The sequence below is a fragment of the Nyctereutes procyonoides genome, unplaced genomic scaffold, assembly GCF_905146905.1.
Source record: "Nyctereutes procyonoides isolate TBG_1078 unplaced genomic scaffold, NYPRO_anot_genome, whole genome shotgun sequence".
NCBI classification, from domain to species: Eukaryota; Metazoa; Chordata; class Mammalia; order Carnivora; family Canidae; genus Nyctereutes; species Nyctereutes procyonoides.
The window spans coordinates 27,580,504-27,603,714 of record NW_026575131.1 but is presented as its reverse complement, the minus strand read 5'-3'; the positions used below and the strand labels follow the sequence as shown (position 1 = coordinate 27,603,714).

Sequence of the window (23,211 nt, the reverse complement as noted above, 5' to 3'; positions counted from 1 at the left end):
GATGTTGCATGAAACATGTAACATAAAAAGGTGATCATAAAGACAAGACATCCCAATGCTGACCATTAGAAGATCACAACAGTGTGGGTATGCAGAAAGAGAGCAGTAAAATGTAGACATAAAACTTATTAGAGAGAGAGAGAGAAGAGAGAAATGACAAACAAGCAAACACCTATCATGCACTCACTATGAATCTGAGGCTATTAAAATTAGTGAGGAGACAATCGCGAACCAAAACTGACAAACAGCCCTGTGAAGGCAATGAGTAGGGACAAGAATGCAATGGAGTTCCATGAATGTGGGTACTGTGAGTGGCAAAAAAGTGTGGTGAGGTCATAGAAACTGTCCTCCATCAGGTCAGAAAATCGGCTCTTGAGCAAGTCACTAACTCTCTGGGTAAGTTTATGAATAGACAGCAAGTATTTAAATAAGCTAACATTTCTAACATTGCAGAGGAACTCTGTTTCCCAGAAGACAGAGTAGACATATTTTCCCTCATCTTCCTACTAAGCACATCTAAAAACCCTCGACATTCTACATAAGACAAACACAAGTCTAAAAGATGGAGAAAAGAAGACAGATATTCAAGGGTCCTCGGAACTCAAACAACAGGACAGTGAGTTCCCTGAGGTTTCTTTTTGTTTCATGTATACCAGACTGGGTGAGAGGGAAGCCACCCACCCACCCAAAACACCAAAGGGCACAAACGGAAAAAGCCCCAACAGAAGCCTACCCTCTCTAGCCAATAGGATAGGAATGAGACAACCTCCCAAAGCAGAAAACTTTTAGAAAATAATTGCTCTACTCTCTAGGTAAACACCATTACAAATGATTGTGCCCCATCCCCACACAGACCCACAAAGATCAAGTATGCAAACCAAACCTGCCATGAGATACCACCTCATTAGAATGGCTACTACCAAAAAAAAAAAAAAAAAAACAACAGAAAATAAGCATTGGCAAGGGTATGGAGAAACTCTTGTGCACTGTTGGTGGGAAGGTAAAATGGTGCAGCTGCTGTGGAAAACAGTGTGGCAGGTCCTCAAAAAATTAAAAATAGAACTAATATATGCTCCAAAATTCAATTTCTGGGTATATACCCAAGTGAATTGAAAGCAAAGACTCAAACAGGTATTTGCACACTCACGTTCATAGCAGCATTATTCACAATAGCCGAAAAGCAGAAGCAACCCAGGTGTCCACGGATGGATGAAAGAATAAACAAAACATGGCATATGTATACAGTGGGGGGAGGGGGAAATAGGCAATTACTGTTTTAATGGGTAACTATGCAAGATGAAAGGAGTTCTGGAGATGGATGGTGGTAATGGTTGTACAAGAAAAGAATGTAAGTATACTTACTGCTACTACCGTACACTTAAAAAATGGTTAAGATGGTATATTTTATGTTATGTGTATTCTAATATATTTTTTAAACAATTATACGAAACCACAACATAATAGAGAATCACTGAATGGTGATTACAGAGGTGGAGTATAGCCTTTATATTTTATGACAACCCTGTGTCCTTGCCTGCAATCATGGCTACCAAAAGAGGATTTAGCTATCTATGTAAGTCTCATTGTGCTTCGCACCAGCATCCCACTTCAACAAGATCAATCAGGAAAAAAATGTCAGGGGAGGGCCAGTGCCACTGGATGCAAGGACACTACCATCTAAAAGTTAGATTGTTATTGCCTGGCTACATAAGGTACTATCTCAGCAAGAAAGAAAGTATCTGGGGGATCCCTGGGTGGCTCAGAGGTTTTGCATATGCCTTTGGCTCAGGGTGTGATCCTGGAGTCCCAGGATCGAGTCCCACATCAGGCTCCCTGCATGGAGCCTGCTTCTCCCTCTGCCTGTGTCTCTGCCTCTCTCTCTCTCTTTCTTTGTGTGTCTCTCATGAAATAAATAAAATCTTTACAAAAAAAAAAAAGAAAGAAAGAAAGAATCTGGTCTCCTTTTACTGCAGAAAAAGAACAGAGCTGGCTATAGAGTAACAGAATTAGATTAGGCCTTGAAAAAAATCAATACAAGTTGATGCCCAATGCCCAGAGCCCATCTTTCTAGTTTATTCAACAGAGCTTATAGCAACAAAATTGAAGAAAAATTCCGTAAACTAAATTATCCCTATAAAGTTCCCATCGGAAAGGAAAGGATCATCTTTATGAATAGAATTAAAGACATATTTAGTTGGAGAAGGAACTTCTTAAGGCTCATTCTGGTCTAGCAGAAGGAAGAACAATGCTCAAAGACAAAATCAGCCCTGGTAGGTCACTGAGCTGAGCAGCATCTTTCCTCAGCTGTTGGGACCACAGGGGTGCCTGGTGCCAGAAGACAGGCAGTGCCTTCCTAATCGTGGCCTTTCAAACTGAGGTGAACCAAGCTTCCTTAACTTCATTCTTCAAGTGAATTCATTCGACAGAAGTTTTAATAAACTTAACGATGTTAAACATTTTCATGCATGTATACACACATATGACCACCTCCCAAACCAAGAATATAAAACATTTTCATGATCCACAAAAGTCTCCTCATGCTCCTTCACAATCACTCTCTCTTCCAAAGGGGAAGCACTATTTTAACTTCCATTACCAGAGAAAAGTTTTCCTTGCTCTTGAACTTCATATAAATGGAATCATACAGCATATGTATTCCTTTTTTGTGTCTGGCTTCTTTATTCAACATGTGGTTTTGGAGTTTACTCATATTTTCATGCATATTTGTAGTTTGTTCTTTTTTATTGATGAGTAGTATTTCAAGGAGTATAACCAAAGAGCCAGTAAGCATGAAAAGGTACTCAAAATCATTACTTATCAAGGAAATGCAAATTAAAACTACATGGTGATACCAGAGTGAATAAAGCTTTAAAAAGACTGGCAATCCCAAGTGTTGGTGAGGATATAGCAAAACTGGAACTCAAATACTATTGGTGGAAGTGTAAAATGAAACGATCTTTTTTGGAAAAGTATTTGGCAGTTTCTAAGAAAATTAAACATAATTTATTCTATGACCCAGCAGCTCTATTCCTAGATATATATCCAAGAGATATGAGTGCATATGTATACAAAAATATCCATAGAAAAATGCTCATAGTAGCTTTATTCATAATGATCCCAAAATGGAAATAACCCAGATATACAGATACATAAACTGTACTATATTCAAATGAAGAGTTTTTGAGGTTCTACTGTGGGCAAAACATATCCTTCCTCCTGTCGTCTCTCTTTTTTTTTTTTAATTTTTATTTATTTATGATAGTCACAGAGAGAGAAAGAGAGAGAGGCAGAGACATAGGCAGAGGGAGAAGCAGGCTCCATGCACTGGGAGCCCGATGTGGGATTCGATCCCGGGTCTCCAGGATCGCGCCCTGGGCCAAAGGCAGGCGCCAAACCGCTGCGCCACCCAGGGATCCCCCTGTCGTCTCTTTCCTTAGTGGACATGATACCTTTTTCTTAGGGATTTAATTTCATCCTCAGATCCTCTCAAAGCAGGGAGGGAGCGTTGGACATTATGTATCTCCCAGGACCACATATATGCCTGACTTGCCCTGGCGATTGTCACCTCCTAGATTCTGGGTCACATAGTAGTCAACAAATGTCCAATTTCATAAACATTTCCTGAGCAGGTTGCTAGACCCTGAGAGGAAGATACAAAAATAATTAAGATACAGTCCCTGCAGAGGAGATAGTGGTGGAGAGTGTGATTTTTGGAGTCAGAAAGATCTTGTTTGACTCCCAAGTCGTATTTGTGGTGTGCTCTTGGGCAAGCCCTGATCTCCTAATCTGTGTAAGGCATCTGCACAATGCAAATGATAATAATAGTGCCACCAAAAGAGCATTCTAAGAATTGCATGTGAAGTGCATAGCGCAGCGTCCTGTACTTAGGCAGTTATAAATCAATGCTATTGGTGATGAGAATGTTCACCCTCTAGTGAGAGGAGAAAACGATAAACCATAACTAATTACATATTCAAAGCAAATGATCAGAAGTATTAAAATAGAAGTAAGAAGTGCTTTGGAGAAATAGAAAGAAGAAGCTAATTTGGGCTAGAGCATTATAGTAAGATTTCTCATAGAATTTACAGAGAGTTGGGTGTCAGTTGAGGAAACAAGAACCACAGCTCTAATTTTAATGAACAAATAGTGCAGTGAGAGGCAACAGGATATAACAAAAGAGCATTAAGCTTGAAACTATACAGCCTTGGGTTTAAATGTAGCCTCACTCATTTATTAGCCATAGGATTTTGAACAAGTCATCTAAAACCTCCAAGCTTCTATTTCATCACTTGTAAACGATCGGAATTCCTATGTCTAGTGGCTGTTGAGGAGAAAAGAAAGGACTTATCAAACACCTAGCACACTGCCAGTTATTCCAAGCACACGTTTTCACATGAGTCTTCCCTGAACCAGACTTATCTGACTGAGCTGACACATTCCCTGATTTTTACAGAAAGACCTCTAAGCTAACACAAAAGAAGTAGCCTTCCCACCAGTATTCTTGTATTTATACTGTCCACCTCTACAAACCATTATTCTCATTGAAGCCAGAGTGATATTTCCAAAATGTAAATCTAACTTGATTACCCTCCTTGCTTAAAATCCACAAATGCTTTCCTATTCTTTTGACATAGAGTGAAAATCCCCCACTGTGACCTACAAGCTTTTCATGGTCTTATACACCATGCCTCCTCTTCTTCCTCAGCCTCCGGTCTAGACACATTGGCCTTTCTTTCAGTCCCTCCTAATCACCATACTCCCTCCTGCCCCCAAGATTACTACAGGCTATTCCGTCTACCCACAATGTGGATCCTTTGACCTTTCGTGTACTTAACTCCCACTCATCTTCAAACATCACTTCCTCTGGGAAGCCTCTCTGATCTTCCTGACTGACACCAATTTCATAGCATCCCCTTGCATAGTACTGTTCCTGGGTGGTATTTTTTGTGTGATGACTTGATTATCTGTCTTTCCCCTAAGCTGTCTGGATCAGGGCCTGTGTTTGATTTTGCTCTTTATTGTATCATCAGCACCAGCACCTGGCCTATAGCAGGCACTCAAATATTTGTTGAATGTCTGAATGGTTTAATGTCCAGTAACACTAGCAAAAAGCTCTTCTTTTTTTTTTTTTTGAAGTGAACATAATATCAAGATTTTATTGTCTTCATAACAAAATGAAGTTTAGAACTGGATCACTTGGCCCTTCCTCTTCTTATCTCCTCCCAGTTCAAAATGCTTGCATCGCTTAATAGCCAGCATTCTCTTAGATCTGCAGTTGGGCTCAACACATTCAAGCCTCAGCACAATCTTCTTTGTAGTTTTTGCTTTTTTCTGGAAGATCGGCTTAGTCTGCCCACCATAGCCACTCTGCTTCCAGTCATAATGCCGCCTTCCCTGGGCATAAAGAGAATCTTTGCCTTTCTTGTACTGTGTCACTTTGTGGGGTTGGTGCTTACCACACTTCTTGCAGAAAGTCCGGCGGGTTTTAGGAACATTCACCATCGTTGCGAGAGTGCTATTGGCACGGAAAGAAGGCAAAAAGCTCTTCTAATAAAGCCTTATATAGTTGTCATGGAGTGAACAACAATAGTAACAGTGGGCAAGTGACTGTTGCTTAGGAAAGACCAACACACAACAAACGACCAGATATGTGTGGCTGTATGCACAGTAGCCGGGACCAAGCACTCCACTTGGAAGGGGACCCCAGTCCTTCTGCAGCCCCAACATCCACATTAGCACCTAGGAAAATGCCTAAAAGGTCAGTGGCACGTGGCTTTCCTTTAATGAGTTTCATTTAAGCTTGCAGATGCATTTCCAAAGAGTTCATGTCAACTCGATGGTCAAGATATTCTAAGTTTGTTACTTACTACCCACCCCAAAGCAGCTGTAAGTTGGATTGGAGAAACAAAGGGAACAACTGGGCAGATTTGATTGCAAACTGAAAAGATGATTCGATTAACACAAATATCTTTGATTGCCTCTTGAGAAACATTTGTAAATCAAAATTAGCAAGGAATTTAACTATACAACAAATTCTTTCAGATTACCCATGGCAGAGGGAAATTGTTTCATATCTTCAAATGTGTCAAATTATAACTAATAAATTCAAAATATTCTTTCTTGTGTAGTTTTATTTAGGAGATGTACTATAGTTCAGAATACTTTCTTGAACAATTAACAAATGCTAGATAGCACTCTGTTAGGTGAGGGTTGGAAGGTTTTGAGATAAATTGCATAAACTCTTGGTCTCAAAGCCCACACAGACTAATGGAGATTGTGGCAATAGAAAATAACAAAAGCCAAAAGAAAAAAAAAGAAAAAAGAAGAAGAAGAAGAAAGAAAGAACACAAGCCATGCTGTAGGTGCATTGTATGCAAAATGAAAGATAGCACATTGTATAAAGGAAATAATAATGGTGCAGAGTTTCTAGAAAATCAAGAGGAACTCACCAAGAAGACCATAAAAGTTCTAAAAAACTGTACAGTCCTTGGGGACCTTGGGTGGTACAGTGGTTTAAGTGTCCAGCTGTTGGTTTGGGCTCAGGTTGTGATCTCAGGGTCATGATCTTAGGGTCGTGAGACCGAGCTGTGTGTGCTCAGTGTGGAGTCTGCTTTGGACTCTCTCTCTCTCTCTCTCTCCCTCTGCCCCTCCCCTGCTCGCTCACTTTCTCTCAAACAATAATAAATAAATCTCAGAAAAAAATCATAGAGTCCAACTTCCTAATTTTAAAAATAAAAAGAAAGAGGCTCCTCAAAGTGATGCACTCTTGGCTAGTTAGTGCCAAATCCAGATCTTGAACCGGGAAGCTTCCTTTAAGGAATTGTCAAAGATGTGACCAAGTGCTATTGTTCTTATTGGCTTTCTTGAAAACCATTCTAGTCATTGTGGGTTGAAATATCAAGCAAACTTTGACTTGCAGTTTTTAAGGGAGTAAGATTCATCTTCCTACCTCCCATCTGGCCCCTTATCCATTCTCTTCCTGATATATCAGTGAAATAATTTCCCCTAATGCAAATCTGGTTATGCCATTACTTTTGATTGAAATACCTGCTTAATATCTGTTTTCAGTCCTAGACCTTAAGCCACAAGAGCACACGAACATGTCCCCATCAGTCACTGAGGCATCCCCAAACCCCAGCACGGTACTTAGATTCAGAACAAATAAATCAACTTCAAATCCTAGTGTTTTATGGAACAAGGAGTTATTTTTTTCTTTTTCGTGTGACAGTCTGGAGTGGGGGTTCAGGTCTGTAGCAGATTTACTCAATGTAGCCATGTAGGGACCCAGGATGATAGTGGTTTTAACATGAGGTTTCCAAAGTGCCCTGGATAATTTCTACATCAGTCAGGTGGAAATAGGAAAGAACAGAGAAGAGCTTACATGGAAGGTGACCACACTTTTCCACTCCTTTTCCATTGGAGAGAATTTAACCCTGTGGGGACATAAATGCAAGAAACACTAGGATATGCGCACTAGACATACTCGAGCATGTCTTTACTATGTGGCAAGGAGAAAAAGGAGTTTGAAAGACAGATGACTTTCCACCCACAGGGTCAGTGAAGGTTTACTGAAAGCAAATTAATTTTTAAATCTTTGTATTGCTTTATTTGTAAAAATATTTTATTTATTTATTTATTTAGAATGTGTGCATGCAGGGGAGGGGCAGAGCGAGAAAGAGACAGAGAATCCCAGGCTGACCCCCGCTGAGCACAGAGCCCAACATGGAGCCTGACCTCAAGACCCTGAGATCATGACCTGAGCCCAAATCAAGAGTCTGACCATTACCAAACTGAGCCAGCCAGGTGTCTCTGTATTGTTTTACTTGAGATGTTGAAATAAATACCCAAGCTCCAAAATCATTCTGTTTCTCTCATTTTGTTGGCAGCATTTCGATATCAAAACAACTGGCTACAATAAAAGGTAAGTCATGGGGTGACTGCAATGGTACGTATTTCTCTTCTACAGTGATAGCACACAAAGAATAGATATAACAGGACATTAAAGAATGCCAGAGCTGTAAGAGAACTTGTGGATACATCCTTAAATATTCATCATGTTCTTTTTTTTTTCCATTGTATCATTTATTTTTTTAAATTTCTTTTTATTGGAGTTCAATTTGCCAACATATAGCATAACATCATGTTCTTTTTTAAAGATTTGAGAACTGAGGTCCAAGAATTAGTTTGCCCAAATCTAGACGGTCCATAAGAGGCCAAGCAAAGATGAGAACATAAATCCTCTGACCTAATTCAGGCCGCTTCCCATGAGCCCAGCTGCCTCTCTATGGGCAGCATCCTCAGTGTGTCCAGAGCAAGGCCATCAATATCTAGTTCACAAATGGTCATTGGACTCAGGATGCAATCGACCCCCAACTGCCTCTGTTGATGGAATGAAAACACAGTGTGGCCAACCCTCAAAATGTAAATATTTCCCCTCAATTCAATTTTATCAGGAAAATATCTTTAGAGATAACAATATTGACATGGAAGGAACAATATAAGAAAAAAAGTCATTCAAAATTTGGATCATTATTCCAAAATCTGTGGCTTTAAAATGTTTACAGAGTAATGAACATAAATGGATATTACTATATTGCAATTGTCTTTCTTCCTAGATGTCTAGCCAATATCTCCAAAGGAGACTCTGTATTTTTATTTAAATAAATCTCCATCTCGGTGAAACTACTATTTTTATACTATCACAATAAGAAAGCTATGGTTTCTGTTTTACAATTTAAATGATTTTGGATACTTTTGATAATTGACCCACCACATGTCTAATACAATTTATCCCTTCTCAGAGGTTGAGGGGAGTTGTAACTCTATCACTCTTACTGCCCTTGAAACACATATACACATACACACACACACACACTCACACACACACACACCATTCCTAGGACCTGACTCCTTTCATCGGACCATTGGGCCACATTTATTCCCATGCCTTAAAAAAGCACAGGATAAACATGGCTCAACTTCCCAGAATAGGTTTTATTCAGTGGCAAGTGGTTTTAAATGTTATCCGCTGAAATAAGACACAGGCAGAACATGGACTAGAGGTCAATATGAACCCACATTTCTCTGCTGGCTGCTTGGCCCTATGCCCTGATCTCTTGAGGAGAGGAATAGGGGATGAGTACATATTTGCCTCTAGTATCCAAAGCAGTTTTGTAGCAGAGAATTTTGAAAAGCTCTAGCGTTTTGGGGAAACTACTGACCTAGAGAGACCTAGTTTTTAGTCCTGCCATATTACTACCTATGTGAACTGGGACAAACCACTTCTCTCCAGCAGGTTTTCATTTCTCCATTTGCAAAAAGAATTAATATTAGGAGAAGTTCTACAATGAGGCGATTCTGACACCTTGCTTCACTGAGAGTTGGATTTCTATTATGCTAATATGCCAGGAACTCACTAGATCTAATGTTTAGAGCTGTGTGCCATTTTCCAGGGACGGTGAGGGGAACAAGGCAGAGGATGGCTCTGAAGTTCTGGTCAGCTCAGTACAACACACGTATACCGAGGCCCACAACACGCCAGGGCCTGGGAATGAGTGTAGTAAAGATAAATAAACTGTAGTAACTGTCCTCAGGAACACACTGTCTAGAACTGCTCTGTCCAGTATAGCAGCCACCAGCCACGTGTAGATCTTGAGCATGAAAATGTGCTGTAAGTGTAATTGGTAAGTCAGATTTAAGAGACTTAGTAGAACAAAGTGTAACATATCTCAATAATTTATTTAGATTGATCACCTGTTGAAATGATAATATTTTTGATAGATTGGGTTAAATAAAATGTGTTATGGAAATGATTTTGTAAGCTTCTTTTCACTCTTTTAATGTGGCTACCAGAAATATTAGATTATCATTATGGCTCACAGTACCTTTCTTTTGGACCTCTCTGATCCAGAAGGAAATTTAGACAGATGAACAGTTTTAGTGTGAGGGTTATGATAAGTTTATGTTCAGAGAATTAGAGAAGCACAAAGGAGGGACATGTTGCCCAATCTGGGGTTTGAGAAAGAGTCCTATGAAATACACTGCCTGAAAAACAATATTGAAAGGCAGTGTGCATCGCAGTAAAGAACCAGACTGCCTGTGTGACCTTGAGCAAGCTACTTACCTTCATGAGCCTCAGTTTCCTTATCTATAAAGTGGCGATGATATGGGGGAACCCACCTCTGAAGGCTGGTGTGAGAGCTAAGTAGTCGAATCCTGTGCATCCTATGGAGGAATGACTAGAATGTCAAATACTGCTCTGTAATTGTTCATTACTATTATCCTCCAGAACACAAGCACCGGGAAATTAGGTATTGCTCTCTTGATATTGCTCAGTGGCCCATCCCCAGAAGTAGGACAGAGCCTAGCAATAAATATTTCCCCAAAAAATATCTGTTGCAGAACGGTATGAGTAAGAGACTATACACACGTTTAGTATTGTTAAATCATAAAAAGTAAAGTAGGAAATAGCAGGTGAGGTCAACATGAAGTGCCTGGTTTAGCACCCTCTCCAACACTCCCCTTCCAGAGGCAAGAAAGCTGATAAAAGATGCCAAAAAGAGAAACATTGACCCTTGGGTTTTTGCTAGGACTTAGCCCTTTACAATATGCTTTCACATATTTGCTCACAACTCTGTGAGGCAGACAGGGCATGAATTAAAAGGCAACATGCTGAGTTTATTAAGGAAGAACCCAACCATAAAAACAGGAAACCAAAACATCTCACAAAGTATCATGAGTTATTGGTAGGACAACCAGAGCATCTTGTTATCTTTTATTTGTAATATTTTCTAGTTCAGTTCTTACTATGAACATATGCTGTGTCATAGTCAAGGGGGAAATTCCTGCTGGGTTTAAAAGAATGGTGGAGAAGGAAGAGGAGTTGACTCATTCCAAATAGAGTCCCCATCTAGAATGCAGATGGACCTGAACTTCTTCCTGGAGCTGGACAATATCTGGAATCCACAGCCTCTGTGCAGATGGCCTTACAAAGAGATCCTCCAAACTGGCAGGTGTTTCTATGGTCTTTGTAATCAAAGAGACTTTCAATTCTTTCATCTGCCACTTCTGAGCAATTTGACCTTAAAACTCTTAATCTCTCCATGTGTCAATTTCCAATATGTAAAATTGAGACACAAATAGTACTACCTCTGTGGGTTTTACTAAGCATTAAATAAGATTATGTTTGAAAGGCATCTGGCACCGAGTAAACAAGGAAGGTGTCTGTCATTATTTGCAAACTCACTCACAGCTTGCAAATACACCCCTTCCTCACCAGAAAGGTGTAGCCTGGAGAGCAAGAGGCTACCAGTAGAGCAGCTCATACTAAAGCCTTCCCAAATTGCTCCTAGTCATTACTTAATAAATCAAATGGCCAAAATTACTGAAGGAATATTTACCTCTTAAGGAATTACCTCCTCTAAGCAATTTGCTTCATAAAGACAGAATAAATAGAGTTTATTCTTTAGCCACTTACATTCAAGGTTACCACCATATAGCATCCCACCCCCTCAAATACACACATCCCAGGAAAGGCAGATAGACACAAGCTAGAAGAATATACTTATCTTCTGGGATTTTGATAAGCAGCACAGTGTTGGGTAATCAAGGAGAATCTCAATTCTAACTGTGGGTTTCATGGATGTGGCAGAGATGAAGGGAAGAGGTGGTTAAGGATAGAGGGATAAAGAGCCAAAAATCAAATCCAAAGAAGCAGGGAATGTTCTGAGGCTGGAGCTCTAGGCTAGATGGAGAGCCAGCCACTAGACAAGCAGACAGAAGTAGGAAAGGTCAGGCACAAGCCATAGGCAGTGAGACTGAGGATCAGAAGCTAGAGAGGAGGGATGCCTTGGTGGCTCAGTGGTTGAGCATCTGCCTTCGGCTCAGGACATGATCCCGGGGTGCCAGGATGGATCCCACTCTGGGATCCCTGCATGGAGCCTGCTTCTCCCTCTGCCTGTGTCTCTGCCTCTGTGTGTGTGTGTGTGTCTTTCATGAATAAATAAATAAAATCTTTTAAAAAAAGAAGCTAGAAAGGAAATCAGGGAGTAAGAAGCTGAGGACACAGATTTAGCAGACATTCATTCAACAAATATATATGAAGCACCTACTATGTGCCAGGCATTATCCTAAATATTGCAGGTTCCACAGAACACAAGACAGGCAAAAAAAAAAAAAAAAGAAAAAAAGAAAAGAAAGAAAGAAGAAAGAAAAAGAAAGAAAGAAAGAAAGAAAGAAAGAAAGAAAGAAAGAAAGAAAGAAAGAAAGAAAGAAAAGAAAAAGAAATTCCTATCATCATGAGGCTTATGTTTTCCACATGGATTCAAATTCAAGTTCTGCCACTTATCATTAGTGTGTCCTCAGGAAGGTCACATCATTCCAGCATATCTAATGTGGTATGAGGATGAAGATACATACTGTTCCTGAGTTGAAAGAGTCAATATAGCAAATATATCAATTCTCCTCAAATTTCTCTGAAGGCTTACTACAAGTCTATATAAATATATACAGAAAGGGAAATGGCCTAGAATAAACAAGATAATTTTGAAAAAGAAGAAAGTGGGGGACTTTCCCCTATGTTTGGGTTTACTATAGGACTACAGGAATCAAAACAATGTGTTGTTGGGGATCCCTGGGTGGCGCAGCGGTTTGGCGCCTGCCTTTGGCCCAGGGCGCGATCCTGGAGACCCGGGATCAAATCCCATGTCGGGCTCCCGGTGCATGGAGCCTGCTTCTCCCTCTGCCTGTGTCTCTGCTTCTCTCTCTCTCTGTGTGTGACTATCATAAAAGAATAAAATAAAAATTAATTCTTAAAAAAAAAAAAACCAATGTGTTGTTGACAGAATAGGGAACCCAGAGATTGACATACAATATTCCCAACTGATTTTTGACAAAGATGTAAAAATGACTTAGCGAAGGAAGGATAGGTATTTTCAAGGACTGGTGCAAAAACAATTGGTCATCCACAGGTTGAAAAAATGAACTTGCACCTAAGTCTCATGCCTTTTACAAAAAATGAACTCAAAATGGATCATGGATTTAAATGTAGACCATAAAATTATAAAACTTCTAGTTTTACATAGTACAAATCTTTCATAGGAGGAAAAATTGGCAGACTTTATAAAAATTAGAAACTATTCCTCCACAAAAGATCTCAATTGAAAGGATTAAAAAACCCAACAATTGACAGACTGGAAGAAAATATTTGCAAAGAAAAGTCTGATTCCTTTTCAGGGGCTGTAAGCTCTGCATGGTCCAGTCTCACCTCCTTTCCTAATCAAACACCCTTCTAGGTTCCTGCCACACCTGTCTCCTTCCAGCTCCCTCAACCCGCCAGACTCCCTCTGATCTGAGCCTTCACACGTTCTGCTCCCTGAGCCTGGGATATCTGGCATAACCCGAATCCCAGCCTGACACCCTCCCAATACTTTCACATGGCAAGATCCTTCCCATCCATTAGGTCTTAGCTTAAATGTTTGTCTAAACACACAGACCTCCAAGACTAGCTATCTAAGTAGTTTTCCTCCCAGATGTATTTTTTTTAAATTTTTTCTGTCTCTGCGCCTTTCTTTGCCTCATACATCACAAGTTATAAGTATGTGTAATATATATATATGGACAAATAATTATTGAATATACATTAAAACAAACATAGATTCATAGACACATCTCTTCTTGATTATTGCTTATTATCTCACTAGATTGCAAAGTATATTGTAAGAGGGCAGAAGCCACATCTAGTTGTGTCACTTCTGGGTGCTGAGTCCCTTAGGAAAATACCAGAAGTATAGTGCACTCTCAATACAAAAGTTGTGTTATTCTCTCTGATCATCATTCTTTGTAGCAACAACTGTTGCACATTACCTGGGCTAAAAGCTGTAGGATTTTGTTTTCCTTTAATTTTCTTCTTATTCATTCATTAAAAAGCATGTACAAGCACCTACTAAGTAGCAGAAATTTGTGCCAGTCACTGGGAATACAGTGATAAAGATACGATCCCTGGTCTCTGGAGCTTGCCTTTTAGTTGAGACGAAAGACCATTAAAAATGCAATGACTCTAATATGTGAGAAGTTCTATGATAGAGGATTGCAAGGGCCTAACAGGACAGAGAACAAATGACTTTTTTGCACTGCATCTTGTGTAGTTCTCAGTGTTCACTGGGTGCTACCCACTGGAAAGAAGTGAGTTAGCACCGCCCTTCCGAGGGGTTGAAACCAGAGAAACCAGCTGAGAAGTCATATGACTGAGGCTATAAGTCAAAGGGAGTCCCTTATCCATCATGATATCAAAGAGCTTGCTCTGGATGCCATCCTCCTGTATCACACCGACATGAGGTGATGCTCTGACATAGAACCCAAACTTCACAAGAGCAGGACTTTGTCTTATTCAGTGTGGTATCCTCAATGCCAGAGTCTGAGCCTAGTACATAGTAGGTACCCCTTCAATATTTTACAGATCAGAAAACCAATGCTGAGAGACGTGAGGTATCTTCCCAAGGTCACATGACAAACAGGTAGGCAATCTCATCCTAATTCAAATAATTATTTTGCTCCTGAAGAAACTTTTGTTTCCATTATTTAAAGATCCAGAGTCAGATGTCCCTACATCCCACTCTCAGATAGGTGGCAAAAATTCCAAGGACAGGGCCACATTGAAATGATCTGCACCCCCTGGGTCCCTTAGGAAATATAACCCCATGTCTGGGAAAGGGTCATTCCTAACCTAGACTATGTCATTTCTTCCCTCACAGCTCTCAAGAAGGGCTCAGATCTGGAAAAAGCCATTGCCACCATCGCTCTGATTTTCAGAAACTCTTCTGACCCCAATGGTAAACTTGGAAAAGCTACTGCCAAAAATCTGCTGCAAACACAATTTAGGAATTTCACAGAAGTAAGTGAATTAACAGGCATGAAGAAATAGGAGCCATATCATAATGGAGGGCCCAAAGAGCCAACAATCATGTTGTTTCATTCAACAATGTCTAATGAATACCTACCATATGCCAAGAAGTGAGCTGAACACTAGAGTTAATGCAATGAACAAGCTAACAATCCAGCAGAGCAGAGACACGTGCTGAAAAAGTAATTAGAAATATTCAAATAACCATAAAACAGTAGAGCATGCATTTAAAAACAGAGGGACCATCTTGGGGTAGTCGGTCAAAGAAGCACTCTTGGGGAAAAAAAGGTATAGCTGACATCTGAAGAATGAGCAAGAGTTGGTAATGCAAGGGAAGTGGGTGGGGGCTGAGAATGATAGCATTCCAAGCAGAGGGAATGGTATATGCAAAGCCTGGTAGGGATGGTCAATGACCTGGGACAGCCAAGAAGTAGTTGATGAGAAGGAAAAGCAGGAAGCACTAGGAGATAAGGCTGAGGAAGCAAACAGAAGCCAAATTACAGAGGCACAGCCTGAGGGTAGGAGAAAGCCAGGCATGGTCTCTTAGTCCAGGACTAAGAAGTTACACCACCTGCAGAAGGAATTGGGGTGGGGGTCGGACAAAGAGAGAGTGTCTGTGACGGAGCATCCAAACCAAGGACAATGATGCTTGGGACGAAGGTGGTGAACAGGAGAGACATCTGGAAGGTGGAATGAACAGGATCTGATAACTGATTGGCTGTAGTGTTGATAAATAGGAAGAGCAAATGTTGATGCCCCAGTTTCTGACCCTGGGAAGAAGTAGGTGGTGGCCTTATTCCCAGAGAAGACAAAGATTGGAGTATAAGCAGATTTGAGGTGAGATGAGGTGGGGGAGAGGTGATGAGTTCCATGAGAATGTGTCAATTTTAAGATGTCCCTGAAACATGCCAGAGGAGAAACAGAGCAACAGGACATATGACTTGGGAGATCAGAATAGAGATTTGTGCTGGCAATATAGAAGTCAGAGTTAGGTCACCGACCTCAATTACATACAGACATATTCCGCAACCTTCACTCACTGAAATACTAATATTTTTCCCACATCTACCTGTAGCCTGTATGATAATTCACTTAGAACTTTTTTCTTTATCTCCCTACTTAAATAAATGTATAGGAATACTTTATCATGATTATAAATGTCAATTCAGTGGGTAAAAATGGAAGGTAGTAAAAGAATAGATGACTATTAATTTGTATTTAATATTTATTCCTATATCACCTAAAACTGCATTACATTCTCCAAGCATACTTTGGGAAATGCTGGCATAGGAGAAATGTGTAAGAAGAAAAGGGGGGCTCATGCAAAGTCTAGACCACCAATATTTATCGGTAGGTAGAGCAAGAAAAAACTAAAAAGGAAGCAGTGTCTAGGGTGCTATGTGTGTTCTGAGAAATTAAAAAGATAAGTATTATAATTCTATTAAAATATAAATGTGTGGGCTTTCATATAGGACAGTCATCCACCAGGGGACGCTGGGCCAAGGGGACAACTTCCTGTGAATCTGATTATTTCAAAAGACTATGTGAGAAATCAACCTTGGATCTGGATCCACGAATAAGTGATTTTTTAAAAACCCAGTTTCACTGAAACAGAGACTAGAATGATGGTTGCCAGGGCCCGGAGGGAGGGGGAAGCAAAGTGATATAGGTCAAAGGGCACACATTTTCAATTACAAGAAGAATAAGAATCCTTTGTATTGTTCTTTGAATTTTCTTTTTTAAAGAAAGACTTTTTCAGCCAGAATTAGTAGGCAGAATTTGACAAGCAGTAAGACGTTCTAGAGAGTCTTTAAGGAAGGTGTGGGTGAGTAAATCCTGTAACATTTGCCTACATCAGAGGCCAAAAGAATGACAGATTCCAGAGAGAAAAAGGCCTCCTGGCTGGCGGCTGGGCAAATCCTCAGAGAACTTTCAACAAACATGAGAATGAGCACCTAGCAGAGGGTCACTCTGATGTACAGTCACCTCCCCCCTCACGAGCAGGGTAGTTCCCAGGTCCCTGTGGAAGCCGAAGCCAGGGACAGAACTGAGCCCTCTACAGACCACTTTTCCCTATGAACACAGTGACTATGATAGTTTCATTTATAAAGTAGGCACAGTAGGAGAGTCACAATACTACTAATAAAATAGAACAATTATAACAACATACTCTAATAAAAGTTACATGAATGTGGTCTTTCCCTCAAAGTACCTTATTGGATGGTACTCACCCTTCTTGTGACCATGTGACTGAGGTGAAGGGAGGTGAGTGATGGTGGGCCCTGTGACCTCACATGAGGCTTCTATAGACCTTCTGATGATTTGTCAGAAGGAGAATGGTTGCTTGGGGATCACAGTTGATCCCGGGAATTGAAACTCTGGGAGACCTTGGATAAGGGGAGGGGTGGTGCTATAATTCATTAACCCCTCTGAGAACAGCTGGGGGGAAAGTTAAAGCCAAATCATTCAGAAAGACACCTTCAGCCTCATGTTCCTCAGTGTAGGCTACACTTGAGAAAGGCAGTCAATTCCTGGATCTCCCGCAGCAGACACATCTCATCCTCCTATGAGAGGTACCCAAAAGCAGAAGCTACACTTCAGGAGACTCCAGGGGACTCAGGGGCATTCTCAATTTTAATAGCAATAGTTTAACTTCATGGACCAAATGTGTAATGTCAGAATGCTGCCTTGGATGGAGCACCCAGCTCTGTGAGATTCCTTAAGGCAGGTGGGGGCATCCAAGGCCATGGCTAAAGATGGCAGCCCCTTAGTTACTAACCGGGCTTCCTCCTACATCCCCATGTGGAGTTCTTTGGTAAACAGAGATGGATCTTTTAGCTGAGGCCTGCATTCTGAGGAGAGCATCTCCTTTCTCATAAGCTAACAAGACTTGGGGGATCTTAATCCTCTGTAGTCAGCCAGATACAATAAAACTGAGCTTTTAAATGTACTGTTAAGAAGATACAAAAAAACAAGGGGTACCTAGGTGGCTCAGTTGGTTAAGCATCAGAGTCTTGGATTCAGCTCAGGTCCTGACCTCATGGCTTGTGAGATGGATCCCTGCATTCAACTCCCCACTCAGCAGGAGCCTGCTTGGATATTTCTTGCCTCAACCCCTTAACCCACTCACTCTTCCTGCCTCTCTCTCTCTCTCTCATAATAAATAAATAAATCTAGAAGAAGAAGAAGAAGAAGAAGAAGAAGAAGAAGAAGAAGAAGAAGAAGAAGAAGAAAGAAGAAGAAGAGAAGGAGAAGGAGAAGGGGAAGGAGAAGGAGGAGGGAGAGAGGGAGGGAGGAGAGGAGGAGGAGGAGAAACTAAGACAATATGGCTAGTCAGTCCCCAAGAGGGCTAGACCTGGGTCAACTCTGGTGCTCTTCCAATATGCAGGAAAAAAAAGAGATCTAGCACACCTGGGTGGCTCAGTGGATTAAGCCTCCAACTTTGGTTCAGGTCTTGATCTCAGGGTTCTGAGATCAAGCCCCAAGGTGAGTCTGCACTCAGTGGGCAGTCTGCTTAGAATTCTTTCCCTCTCCTTCTACCCTCACTCATGCTCACTCTCTTAAATGAATGAATGAATGAATGAATGAATAAATAAATAAATAAATAAATATTTTAAAAAGAAAAAAGTGAGATCTACACCCACCTCTGACCCTTGAGCAGTGTGCCATTCCACCAGTAAGTAATCCTATCTCTACCTTGGATCTGACCCTTTCAACGTAGCACTGAGTTGTCCCTGCAGTGAGGCAGGGGAAGCTCTTTCACCCTCACTGTTAGGTGGGACCTCTTGAGAGAAACAGGAGCCTAGAGAAACAAGAATGGTCTAGCCTGTAAGAGGAATGTATCATCATTCCTAAAGGGCCTTAGTCATTGCTGTGATGGCTTTTTACAGCTAGCACATGGGTGAGCATTTGGGGTTGAACTAAATGCAAACATAGCTCAGAATAACAGAGAACCAAATGACCTTAATGTTTTAATGCCACTTGGCATTAGATATTTCACAAGCTGTGGTGGGAAACTAAAAAGCCTCTCCATGTATGTACTACTCATATGTTTTCCTTCAATCTATTTATGAGGACTATGGACTTGGTTGTGATTTATGATCAGACTAAATGCTGAACAGTTTTCCAAAGCACAGATTTTTCTATTAGCATTTTTTATTTCACATATCTGGACATTTTTATTGTTCAGTGCGACACAGAGTGAATTTCTCCCATAACAAAGAGATTATGCTTTTAAAAAAAGAGATTATATTTTGAAATTCTTTTTTTTAAAAAAAGATTTTATTTATTTATTCATGAGAGACACAGAAAGAGGCAGAGATATAGGCAGAGGGAGAAGCAGGCTCCTTGCAGGGAGCCCAATGCAGGACTTGATCCCAAGACCCCAGGATCACTGCCCTGAGCCAAGGCAGATGCTTAACTGCTGAGCCACCAAGACATCCCATATTTTGAAATTCTGAAAACATAACGTATCTATGTTTCTAGAGAGGCAGATAGCTTAGTAGTTTAGAGTGTGGGCTCTAGGATCAGGAAGCCAAGACATGAATTTGGCTCTATACCAATAGCTGCCTAGGTTGAGGCAAGTGACTTAATTCTCACTGAATCTTTGGTGTTCATCTGTAAAGTGGGGATAATAATAATATATTCAATAAGGTCACCATGGAAATTCAGCAAAATAACCCATGAAAAGATTTAACATGGTGCTCAACTAGTAGCACTAGTAGCAACTTGACATGATATTCTTAAGAACATGTTATGTTACAATAACATGTTAATAACATGTTTCTTATTGCTTGTTATCTGTAAAACCAAGGTGGCAAACCGAATTTAGTTTTTACTTATTCTTTATTCTCACAGGGCCAAGAAACCAAACCCAAATACAAAGACCTCCTTTCTGAACTCGACGAGCACACTGAAGATAAACTTGATTTTGAGGATTTCATGATTTTGCTCTTAAGCATCACTGTAATTTCAGATTTGCTGCAAAATATATGGAGTGTAAAAATCATGAAATAAATAGCTTTAAATATGCAGTTAGACAAAATAATAGCAATAGACAGTGTTAAACGTTTAAAGATTTTTCTTCATTTTATTTTAAATTAATTGAGCACACTGCTCATGAATCTGGGATTGCCTGGGGGTGGTTCTGATTGCTAGTATTTAGATTCAATATAACTTGAAAAGTATATGCATACTCTTGAGGAATGTTTGAATAATATAGTCTCTGGGTGCTTTACAATAAGATAGATTTGATACCACTGAATATCAAATTGCTTTTGCTTAGTAGTGACTTAGAACATGAACACTTTCCTTATAGTCATTAAGTTGCTCATTCACTCATTCATTTATTCATTCATTGATATTTGTCGAGCCTCTAATGGATGGTACTGCTAAATATACAGTAATGAACTATCTCCATAATCTCCACCCTGGGACATGCCTGCATAAGTCTAGCAGAAGAGAAGTAGACACTTAACAATGTATTAGTCAATTGCATATACGATATAATTATGATAAGGGCATCAGGATGCTAAAAGAGTTTATTACTTGACCTGGGTTCAAAAGTTGTAGAAACTTTACTGACATTCTGCAAAAGGCAAAACTACCCAGGGGGAGGAAGATCAGTGGTTACCAGAACTGTGGGTGGGAAGCGAAGTTGTTCACAAATGGGCGCAGGGCAACTTTTGGGGGAGGTGGCAATGCTTTATATCTTGATTGTGGTGGTGGTTACATGACTGCACACATTTGTCAAACTCTTAGAACTTTACACTAGATAAAAAGGGTAGATTTTGCTGTATGTGAATTAAACCTGAATAAATGTGACTTAAAACCAAACACCCCAATATCCTTATAATCTGTTGCCAACCAACAACTTTTGAGAATATCTCTTAAAAGTGAGTATGTTTCAGGGACCCACATCTGCTTATATTCATGCTTGTGTTCCTGAGTCTAAATTACACAACTCACACACACACACACACACACACACACAAAGTCAATGCCTGAGCCTTTGAGACAAACTTTCACAAAGACTTTTACTCACTGTAAAATTATTGTAACTTCCAAAACCCCTCCTCCTTATCTTGACTTTTCTTGCCAGCCCACCACCAAAAGCCTCACATACATATGTGAAGTAACCCTTTCAGGAGGGAGAACTTCACCCCTGGTCTCACCCTACAGTGTTCCCAATCCACCAAGACCTGACCCCTTGACCCTTTCCTTTTTCCAAACCTCAGACATTCTAAGTGTAAGGGTCTACATATTTGTGAGAAAAAGCTCCAGACTTTACCCTCTATCACCATTTTAATAGGAATTACAAGTGTTCATCAGGGAGCATACTAAGTGCCAAGCATCCTTTTAGGGGCTTTACAAATAGTAACTCATTTAACCCCCATAACAACTCTCTGAGGTAGGTATTAGTATTATTCTCTTACAGATAAGGAAACTGAAGGACAAAGGTTTTGATGTTTCCAAAGTCACATAACCAGCAGATTTGAGAGTTTTCTGTCCTCTCTGTGGGCAACTCTAATTTTTTTATATTTGCTAATTTTTTTAATATTAGAATTCATCGTGAGCAATAATAGTATAATTCACCAGAAATAACTGTGCACATTTCAGGCACGGTGTGAGAGAGAGGCACCAGCTGGGTCCTGGGGAAGCATTTGGTATCCCTCAAATAGAACTCTGTGGGCTGCTCTCCCTCAAAGCCCTTTGTATCCTAGTCACAAGTAGCTGAATATGGCAGCCTGGGTGACCAATGAAAAGGTCAAATTCACACCTTTCAGGGAAGGGGAAAAGAGGTGCTGGCCAATGGTGTTATGAGGAATCTTGGAGCCATTCCAACCCTCTGGGATCCAAGTAAGAATTTTTGAAAATCCATCCCAGATGGAAAGTCACGCTCCTCTGAGGAGGATATCAATTATAGAATCTATTTTAGCTTGATGCAAAGAATGAAAACAGAGCCAAAGCACGTGAAGCACTAGTGACAGATAAATCAATGAACATGATGCTAAAATAATAGATCACAAAAGCCTCCCTCACTTCTTGGTTCCTGTCCTAGACCGTGAGCTCTACTCTTAAGACAAAGGTGCCATCTTGAAATGTTACTGTTCATTGTAGGTGAGATTATGGATACAAATCTGTCTTGATATTTCTTGGCTGCAAGGAAAAAAACCCATTATATCACACACACACACACACACACACACACACACAGGAAAAAGGTAAGGACTGTATGCATCACAGGGGGATATAATGAAATGAAAGGTCAGAGAATTCAATTAATGTGCACAAAATACTGGAAGCAGTAACAGAAAGCAAGGCCAAGATTTTTTTTAAAATTTTTAAAGATTTTTTTTTTATTTGAGAGAGAGAGAGAGCACAAGCAGGGGGAGCTGCAGAGGGAGGAGAAGCAAACTCCCCACTGAGCAGGGAGCCCGATGTGGGGCTCCATCCCAGGACCCTGAGACCATGACCTGAGCCGAAGGCAGACACTTAACCGACGGAGCCACTCAGGTGCCCCAAGGCCAATATTTTGTGCTTAGTTTCTCTTAAATGAATTGATTTCTTGGTCTCTGCATCTGTCTACAATGTGACCATTTTTCTGCATTCTCTCCTTCCCTCCCTCCTACCCATGCTCCTTCATTCTCATTTCTAGCCTTATCTCTAGCTTCCTTTTTATCTCTATCTCTTGACCAGTTCTTTCTGCTTCTTGGCACAAGAACAAACACAATGTCCCCATTGCTAACTTCACCTCTCTCTTTAAATGCTTAACAGACCCTCAGTGGCAGCTCAGAAACCCAATTCCTATCCCCAAGAAAGAGAATCTGATTGTCTGCATTTGAGTAGGGACTCCTGATCTACTTGACTGCATTCAGAGAAGCAAATCGCACACCCACTCAGCAGGGACTGTGGGAACTGAGTCTTTACAAAGTATATGGGCAGGTTCTCAAAGAAAGAAGGGAGGAGCTGGAAAAGAAATGATTGACATGGGAAATTAACAACCATCTCTAATACAAAATCTGTAACTGGGACTGGAAGGTAATGTTATTTGCTTCTCAGGTATGGGTTCAGTAAAAGTGTCTTGATGGAATAATCTCATTTATTATTCTTAGTGAAATCTTTCTTGCATTGTCACTATATAAAAGGAGCTAACCTGAGCCTCCCTGGGAAGTTTTCCTGTGATTAAATAGAGATAAAATATTCCTATCCAAGAGCTTGCAATTTGGTGAGTGTGACAGAAACATACCCAGTCCTAGAACCCCTAATTTTCTTTATTCTAGTGTCTAAAAATGGGTCCAAGTATGAGATCA

The 23,211-nt window shown here is 40.4% G+C and overlaps 2 protein-coding genes across 2 annotated transcripts; one reads left to right on the top strand and one right to left on the bottom strand.

The window, feature by feature from the left end:
• Nucleotides 1–5,181: 5,181 nt before the first annotated feature.
• Nucleotides 5,182–5,532, bottom strand: LOC129522304 (60S ribosomal protein L36a-like). The gene has a single exon (XM_055344461.1). It carries the CDS (start codon nt 5,500–5,502, stop codon nt 5,182–5,184), a length of 321 nt encoding a protein of 106 aa, XP_055200436.1. The 5' UTR covers nt 5,503–5,532.
• A 116-nt stretch (nt 5,533–5,648) lies between these two features.
• SNTN (sentan, cilia apical structure protein) lies at nt 5,649–19,915 on the top strand. Its single transcript, XM_055342656.1, has 4 exons — nt 5,649–5,758; nt 7,887–7,921; nt 14,751–14,890; nt 19,757–19,915. Exons 1-4 carry the CDS (start codon nt 5,649–5,651, stop codon nt 19,913–19,915), a joined length of 444 nt encoding a protein of 147 aa, XP_055198631.1.
• The last annotated feature ends 3,296 nt before the right edge of the window (nt 19,916–23,211 follow it).